At 43.6% G+C, this 9,059-nt stretch overlaps 1 protein-coding gene across 1 annotated transcript in view; it reads right to left on the bottom strand.

Moving 5' to 3' along the window:
* Positions 1 to 528: 528 nt before the first annotated feature.
* Dgat2l6 (diacylglycerol O-acyltransferase 2-like 6) overlaps positions 529 to 9,059 on the bottom strand; it is a 31,748-nt gene continuing 23,217 nt past the window's right edge. The window contains exons 2-7 of the mRNA XM_013031610.1: positions 6,596 to 6,703; positions 6,203 to 6,273; positions 5,635 to 5,839; positions 3,268 to 3,442; positions 1,025 to 1,236; positions 529 to 683 (exon numbers count right to left, since the gene is read on the bottom strand). Of these exons, the coding sequence (XP_012887064.1) occupies positions 529 to 683; positions 1,025 to 1,236; positions 3,268 to 3,442; positions 5,635 to 5,839; positions 6,203 to 6,273; positions 6,596 to 6,703 (926 nt within the window). The remainder of the gene's footprint in view (positions 684 to 1,024; positions 1,237 to 3,267; positions 3,443 to 5,634; positions 5,840 to 6,202; positions 6,274 to 6,595; positions 6,704 to 9,059) is intronic.

Genomic DNA, 9,059 nt, shown 5'->3' with positions numbered 1-9,059 from the left:
AAGCCCCAGGACAAGAAAGAAAGGAAGAAAGAAAGAAGGAAGGAAGGAAATAAAGAAAGAAAGAGAGAGAGGGGGGAGGGAAAGAGGAAAGGAGGGAGGAAGAAAGGAAAGAAAGAAGGAAAGAGAAAGAAAGAGAAAAAGACAGATAGACAAGTAGGCTAAAGCTAAATAGTAATGGTGCCACTAAGGTTTGGGAGAAAGGGGCACAGTGTTTGTTCCTTTCTCATTACTTCCATTAGACAGCTGGCTAGAGTGATTCACAAGACTTCTAAATTGGGTTTGTTGCCTCCTGTACCAGTCAGCCCTCCCTGGCTCTTCCCTATCTCTCTGCTTCCCTCCCCCAGATCTGAGTCAAACACTTGTGAGAGGATACCATTGTTCAACCCTGATGTATTAAGTCCTTTCTGGCTTAGTTGGTTCCCTTTCATATTCTACATCTCTCTCTCTCCCCCCCAGTATTCCTTCCCCGTGTCTTCAATCAGTTCCCTCATGGATTTGTGGGTTTAGTAATAGAGTAAGTGGTTCTTGTTATATGACATTCAGCTCTTGGGTTTCAGGAAGGCCATATTCAACTTTATATTGGTCAAACAGTTTGCGCAGAGCACTGATGTATAGTGCATGGTACTTGTCCACGGTGTCCTTGCTGGGATTGTCAATCTTGGGGACTGGCAGGGGTTCCCCAACTATGGAGAAGGATGAGAGACAAACATTAGAGTTCTCACCATGATTTGCACTACTTATAGCTCACTGGAAGCCACTGACCAGCCTTTATCCTTCCTTCATTTTTCTCCCTGCTCCAGTTCCATCCTGGCCTTCCTTCTAATGATACTAATATGACAGCTGTTGGACTCTGCCCCATCTGTGAATAGTCACAACGATTATCTTTTTAGTGGCACTCTCCACTCTGTTTTCAACTCTACCTACTGGAATTCCCTTTGCATTCCTGTTGTGAGCCAGGTCTGCATGAGAATAGAGGTTGAGCTGGGATGAGGAATCAAGAGCCAGGGGAAGTGGGAAAGCTCACCAACAGTGGTAATTGGTCCATTGAAAGGCAGTAAACCCCAGGATCCACGAGTGAGTCCTCGGCCATGGAAGGTACATAGGCTTAAACCTAATATAATCTTGCTTATTTTCTGGTAGCTCTTTTGAAAAAATCGTAACCAACTGCCTTCAGGAAAGGTCTCTTGTTCGTAAATCTCATTCTCCCCAAAGGAATAGGAAGGGACAAGGAACGACCTGCAAAGAGAAGCAACACATGAACTCCCCCAGGACATAAACCTTTTCAAGGCAAACATATCCCCTCACACCCACCTGCCCCACAAAGCTCTCTCTGAGGTGGGTAACTTACCCAAACTCTCTATTTCAGAACAAGATTACAAGCACCTAATCATCTCTAGCCACAGGTCCTATTCCTTCCAAGTTCTATCCTCCCACCTGAACTCTCTGAGAGGAGCTGCTGTTCCTTGGCCTTACCATGGGAAAAAAACTAATTTCAGGAAACAAGTAACTTTAATGTGCTCAGCTTCTAGAGTGAGCTTCCTAAAATTCTGTGTAGACATTACTTTTCACTTGAATGCCCTTCCAGAGCTCCCCACCATGCTCCTTGTTGCTTAGCGTGGTCTTTGTGCTCTAGCCTTCCCCATGCCACTAGCTGCCCCTTTCCCCTCTCACAACCTGTTTAACCATAGTAAGTATGCTAAGATCTCTCCCATCTGTCTGTATATCTGATCCCTCTGCCAGGAGAACTCTCCTGTCTTCACATGGCAAAGTCTGTTTTGTCTTTCCAAACTCGGTTCTGATTTTGTCCCTTGAATAAATTTTCTTTGACCACCTTCAAATCTCTGCCCTCTGCTGCTGCTGTGGATGAGGTGGCCTTCGGCCAGTGCTTCCTTCTCTCCTCTTTCCTGGCTTTATCCTTCCCTGGCCCTGCATCATAGGCATATACCTACTCCTCAGATCAAAAGGAGAGAATCATGTCATATTCATGTTTGAAACCCCCTAGGGTGACATGGGATATGTTACAGGTCCTCTCTTTTGTGTTGATTGGCAATAACTACTAAAACTACAACTCACAGTGCAGCTATCACCCCCTGTGAAACTTCTACTTTGGTTTCCCCAGTGGTCATTTATAAAATCTCCTTATCACACTTCATTCTTGCAACAAGGTTCTATTGACTTCTTTTTATGAACCAACGTGTTTTACACCCCAGAGAAACACAATGGATTTTTAAAAGATCTCAGTGGAATTCATGGGGCTTAATTTTTTTTTAGCAAGCAGACAATGATCAATAACATAGCATATAAATGAGTGAAATAAAACCCAAATATTATGTAAGAAGATAATAAGTTCAACAGAGAAACATCGGGTGGGGTGGTGGTCAGAAAAGACCTTATTGAAAAAAGCTGCTCTGGATTTGAAGGAGGTAAAGGAAAGAACCAAGCACTTGCTTGGAGGAATTATATTCCAGGCAGAAGCAAGACCCTAAGGCAAAAGTGCGTGGCTTGCTGGGAACAGTTAGGAGTAGTGTAGCTGTGATGAGTGAGCAAGGGTAAGAAAGAGCAGGGAGAGATGAGATCAGAGAAGTGGTTGAGAACCAGCTAATTCAGGGTCCTTATAAGGAGCCGTTGGAGCATTGTGAGTAGTGACATGACCTGACTCACATTTAACAGAATTATTGTTTGTGATTGAAATAAACTTTCAGAGATATCAGAGGCAGAGGCAGAAACAGGAAGGGCAATTCCCAGTATTTTAACAATCCTGGAGAGTGAGGATTAAAGTGTGAACCACACAATGCGAGTTGAAGTGGAAAGTAGTTGGGTTCTGCATATATTTTGTAATGCTATGTGCATGTATCTGTCTTCCACATTGAATTGTTTCTTATTTGTCTCTATGACTTTCAATATTTAAGCATGACATACAGTAGCTGTTTGATAACTTCTGAATGAATGTGTGCTATTTTTTTCCTAACCAGATTGTATTCTCTTTGGGGGCAGATCTCATTCATCCTTGTAATCCTTCCAGCACCTACCCACTTCCTTCTTTATGTTTGGGAGGTTCTCAAGACCTTTTAGTGAACAGGTGGATATAGCAAAGCCCCACTCCTCCTGAATCCTCAATCTACCAGAATAAGGGGCGTTTTTTCTGCTCTTCTCTCACCAACTTGAAGAAAAGTGCTCACCCCTAAGGCACAGCATGAGAGGTAGAGGGTGAAGGGAGGGACCCTTTAACAAGCTTTTCTGTGAGAGCCCCAGAACTTCGAAACATACCCTGTCTGCAGTGCCAACTTTACAAAACCTTTACGATTTTTGAGAATGAGAGTAGTATTTCCTGGATGGCACAAGAGGGCTTCCGCAGCTCCACCTACCACAATGACCACAGCATTGCCTAAGCCATTGTGGGTCAGCTTGTATGTCACAGATGACTTAGTTACTGGAGACAAACCTGTAAAATCAGAGCGAAGTGGTAGAATAAACTTTATCTAAGGATTGTAGAAGTTCTTCCAAATTTTTCATTTTGGTGATATGTCTTTGGCTCTAAACCAGGGATTAGCCCTAGCCTGAGTGCTTTAGGGACAATTGTTTGCCTTGTAGATCTGTGCTACTATAGCAGAGATGTACTGATTTCCTCTGCCTACTTCTATTATAACCTCCTACCTTCCAGATCCTCAGACTTTAAGCCCACCCTTCCCTCTCTGTCTGTGTACTATAGTCATCTTCCATTCTGTCTGTACTGAGAGCACTGGAGACCCTCTAGAGTTTTCTCCTCTAGGGGTTGATCAGGATGAGCCATCACCAATGTGTTTTCTCTCTACGAGTGACCTGCCAAAAGAGAGCCATTTGCTGTGGTTTGGGAGACTGTAAGCAGATATGGGACCCTGCCCAAGCTAGATTGCAATGTCATTGAACAATGGCATATAAGGGACACCTTGTTTTTAACAGCACTCATGCAGTTTTTAATCACTTTGATTTTGGTACCCTGGGTATTGTATATACATTTATCTGAATTAGGGAAGGGAAGGGGAACAACAAAATGGTGAGACAAAGGACAAAGCGAATCAATACATATAAGACAATATATAAGACAATATGTTGGAAATGATCTATACAACTGGGGGAGGAGAGGGAGAGGGAAAGTGGGAGAAAAATGAGGGAGGGGTAACAAGCTTAATGTACTCACTACCTTACTAATGTAACTGTAACCCCTCTGTACATCACCTTGACAATAAAATTTAAAAAGAAAAAAAGAATAAAAAAGAATACCATTTTTGCCAAATGCTTGTGGCACACTTCTCTAATCCTAGCTACTAAAGAAGCTGACTTATGAGGATCCTGATTCAAAGTGAGCTTGGGCAGGAAAGTAAGTCAACCTCTTGTCCAATTAACAACCAGAAAGCTGGAAGTGCAGGTGTGACTCAAATAGTAGAGCACCCGCCTTCAGCAAAAAAGGATAATGCTTAGTTACTGAGTTCAAGCCCCAGTACTTGCAAGTACACACACACACACACACACACACACACACACACACACACACAATCATATTTTTGTCCTCTGCTCACCTTCTCTACTGAGATGGCAGAAATTGCCTCCCAGATCCAGCCATTGAGAGAGACTCCTGCACCAAGTCCATGCCAACTTTAGAGGAGAGCAAAAGCAGCCTCTGGGATTCCAGTGGCCCCACTGGACCCACCAGATAAATGTATCTTACCTTTTTTTTTGTCAGTCGTGGGTCTTGAACTCTGGGCCTGGGCGCTGTCCTTGAGCTCTACAGCTCAAGGCAAGCACTCTACCACTTGAGCCACAGTGCCACTTCCGGTTTTCTGGTGATTAATTGTAGATTAGAGTCTCATAGACTTTCCTGCTTGGGCTGGCTTTGAACCTCAATCCTCTGATTTCAGCCTTCTGAGGATTACAGGCGTGAACCACTGGCGCCCAGCTGGTTGCATCTTTTTGTATTTATATAAAAAGATTTATATATTTTTTTTAATATTTGGCATTGGTGGTCTTCTGTTGTCTAGAAGGACAAATATTCATCCAGCAGAAGGATATGTCTCTCAGTGCCATGGCTTGAAGCCTGGCATAGGGGAAGTTGTTCAGGATTCTGAGGATACCTAGCCTTTACTCTTTGTCATCTTATACAAAGGTGAAGAGGATTCCAGGAGATGGTCACAGACAAAGACTGTATAGATTAGCTGGTATAAAAGACTTTTGTCTTTAATATATCCTGGGACAAAGGATGATGCAATAAATCATCAGCTAGAAGAAGTCAACTGGTTTCCCAGAAAAGAATCTGGCATTTCATGCCTGATTTGTCCTGCATTTGTGTTTAGTACTTGGTTTTCAATTTTTGCTTTGCATTTTGAATTTGATCCTGAATTTGGCCCTCTGATTCACCTTGAGAGTAATCCTGGCAACTCCTTGGAACTGGCAATTCTCAGGCAACTCCTCTTCTTCCCAAGTAGACTCTGCCTCTTAGATTGTTGGCAGAGCCTGATGCTCAACACATACTCTTGAAACTGACCCTATGTGTTTGGAAATCACTTTTTACCAAGTCCTACTTTAGCAAGGAGTGAGTGCAGGGCTGATCTGGGCTGGAGTGCTGAGGTAAATTACGGAATAGAATCTGTATATACTCACCCAATGATATCACATAGTCTCGCACTAGGGGGATCCATAAGATCCATTTCAAGGTTGATAAAAAGGGAGTGATGGATGGGAAAATCTGGGAGAAACCAGTGGCCTCAGTGGCAAAGTTGATGAAAACACCATGAGAGAAAATGCCATGGGGGTGGTTGCCAATGATGTAGTTGTGTTTGGGAGAAAGATCATGGGTCTTCACCAGCTGTCAGAGGAAGATTGAGTCAGAGCATTGACCAAGAAGGAATAATGGGATGTCTAGACCCATTTCCCAGCAAGCAGTTCCTAAATCTATGCTCATTGGACTGTCATCATTTGTCAAAGGATTTCCAGATCAAGAGGCTGACCTGGGATCAACCCTGTGGGAAAGACACTATCTATTAGATTCCACACCTGCCCATCTAAAGTTTCTATTCTGAATTATGACTATGGGGCTTGATCTTCACTGATTGCCACCAAAGCCTTTAAAATCATGGAGCTCAGTAGGGAAAGAAAGTCTGGGAAACAAGGACCAAGGGAAAGGTAGGCACCTTGAAGAAAGGTGGGCACCAAAAAGAAAGATGATCACCTTTATTGGGAAGTAATTCCGGAAATATTTCCAAATGGCCCAGTTTCGTGCCCAAGCTGAATGCCTACCACCTGTAAGAGAAGAGAAGAGAAGTGCAAATGGGCCATTGCCAGTCCCTCTACTGACTGTGGTCCTCAGGCTACAGGAACAGGCTCCTTCTCAAATCTCAGAGCCCTAAGTACTGAGTCCAACCCCCAGTATACAGGAAGCTTGTGTTCCTCTGGGAAACATGAAGACTGGAAACTATCCAGGTATCAGAGGAACACTGCTCATAGCCCTTGACCCCTTATATATTTTCAAGCAGCCTGGCAGAGACCTTTGTCTGGTCTTTTCCCCTTCATTCAACTACTTTTCTCTGTGGTTAGATAGGACCACCATTGTGCCCCCTCTTACCTTGATTGTGAGTGTTCCAATCATAGAAGAGCCAGGCATAGGTCAGCACAGTCAGGAGCCAGTATTTAGTGAACAACAAGTAGGGTAGAACCAAAAGGGAAATAACTCCTGAGGAGACACAATGGATTGATGCCATTCAGTCCCTTCCAAATTTTTTGGCACACCTCTCATAACCTCCATTTTTCCTGTGCCTCTACACTGAAGGAGTGGAGCAAAGCTGGTGTGGGGCACTTCTTTCCTCTTCTCTTACCCCTTGAATAGCTCTGCGGTGATCTGGGTTACCCTCTGATCAGGGTCCTTTGTGTCCATGTGTCCGTGTGTGTGCACGAGTATGTGCACACGCGTGCATGTGTGTCTGTATGGTGGAAGTACTAGGGCTTGAATTGCAGGTCTGGATGTGCTATTAGCTTTTTCACAGCTCCACTTTTTGTTTTACACTGGTTAATCACAGATAAGAGTCTCACAAAGTTTCCTGCTTGGGTTGGCTTTGAATCTCAATCCTGAGATCTCAGATTTCTGAGTACCTAGGAAAACAGGCAGGAGCCAGTGGTTGCTAGTAGTTCTGGGCCCTCTTGACTGAGATCTCAACTGAGGAAACAGAAGGGCCATGAAGTTTTCAGCTCAAGTCCTCAAGTCGGATAAAAAGGCAGCAAAGCTTAGCAAGTGAAAGGGCAGCACTTTGGGCTGATTATCCCCATTCTGGAATCTCAGGAAATCGTTTCTAAAAACTCAGCCCTTGTTTGTTGAACTGCTAGATTCATATATTCCAAGGGGAGATGGCTTGCCTATAATGTGCAGGCTGTTTGATGCTGAGAAGAAAACATGGATTAGAAACTGCTTTGCTATGGTTCTATTTTGTCCCTTTCAAAATGTTACAGAAGTTCAGAAGGAGAAAAATGTATCTCTGTTAGTAAAGGGACTCTGCATGCTGTGTGATGCAAACAGAATAAATAGTACAGCCCTGGGAATTGGATTCCATTTTTATTTTTATTTATTTTTCCCATGCTGGATATGAAACGTAGGGTCTTGTGCCTACTACACAAGTACTGAGCTACATCCTCAGTTCTAAACTCTATTTTAAAATCTGTTTATGAAAGAGAAAGGCTAAGTGTAAGGTCTGCTTCTGGATGGCGAGCAGACTCCACCCACCTCACAGCAAAGTCTCCACCTAGTACCTGGGTTACCTAGGCAACTGGCATACCTGGAAGAGGTCACATCTGCATCTGCTGAGGTCACATCTGAATTTGATGTGGCCACACCTTTCTCCGCCCATACCCTACATAAGGCCTAGCCCAGGCCCACATGCCCTCTTTCCCAGGTCTTTCCCAGCCACATGGAGGGCCAACATGGCCTGGTGCCAGCCAGAACGATGAATAAACTTACCCCTTACCTGAATACCACGTGCTTGGTATGGTTCTTACTCGGCTACCTCTTTTTAAAAACCTAACACTAAGTACATGGAGAGTGCAAATAGTATAATTCTTTAGAAAGACTAAGTCAAAGCTTAACAAAATAAGTACTAGGAAATGGGTACTTACAGGGAAGGAGTTGTTAAGGAGAGGGGGGTAGAAGAATGAATGGTGAAAATGAGTAGAATGCAGACAAAAATGCGTTATATATGCCATAGAACTGAAAAAAGTAAGGGAAGGAGCAGGTTGAAGGGAAGATGAACATTTTGGAGGGATGACACAGATCAAGATGCATTGCATACATAAACTGCTTGTTAGATGCAACCTAAAATTAAGAAAGTGAGAAAGGAGGTGAGTGAGAATGTTAAGAGTGAGACATTGGGCTGGGAATGTGGCTTAGTGGTAGAGGGCTTGCCTAGCATGTGTGAAGTCCTGGGTTCAGTTCCTCAGTACCAAATACACAGAAAAAGCCAGAAGTGGTGTTGTGGTTCAAGTGGTAGAGCACTAGCCTTGAGCAAAAAAAAAAAAAAGTTCAGGGACAGCACCCAAGCCCTAAATAGCCCGAGAGCTGGCAAAAAATAAATAAAAGGGTGACACTGATCAGGAGTTACTCTATTCATAAACTGCTTTGTTGAATGGTAACTCTTTTGTACAACTACGTGTGTGTGTGTGTGTGTGTGTGTGTCTGTCTGTCTGTCTGTCTCTCTGTCTGTCTGTTTGTCTGTCTGTCTGTATCAAAGAAGAGCCACATTGTGGTAAAAAAAAGGATTTTCAGAGAAGAAGAAGAAATTCAAGTTGCTTTCCACCAAGTATTGCTTTAAAAAGTCATGACATGGCTAGGTGCCATGACTCACCCTTGTAAGCTTAGTTACTCAGAAGGCCTGAGCAGGAAAGTCCTTAAGACCCTTATCTCCAATTAAGCACCAAAAAACAAACAAAAAAATAAAGGAAGTTGAGCTATGGCTCAAGTGGTAGAGTGCTAGCCTTGAGTGAAAAAGCTCAGGGACTGTGCTCAGGCCCTTTGTTCAAGGCCCAGTAATGGCGTGTGTGTGTGT

This window comes from Dipodomys ordii, unplaced genomic scaffold (genome assembly GCF_000151885.1).
Source record: "Dipodomys ordii isolate 6190 unplaced genomic scaffold, Dord_2.0 Scaffold142, whole genome shotgun sequence".
In the NCBI taxonomy this organism is placed as follows: Eukaryota; Metazoa; Chordata; class Mammalia; order Rodentia; family Heteromyidae; genus Dipodomys; species Dipodomys ordii.
The sequence above is the reverse complement of the archived record's forward strand: the minus strand, read 5'-3'. Positions and strand labels throughout refer to the sequence as shown.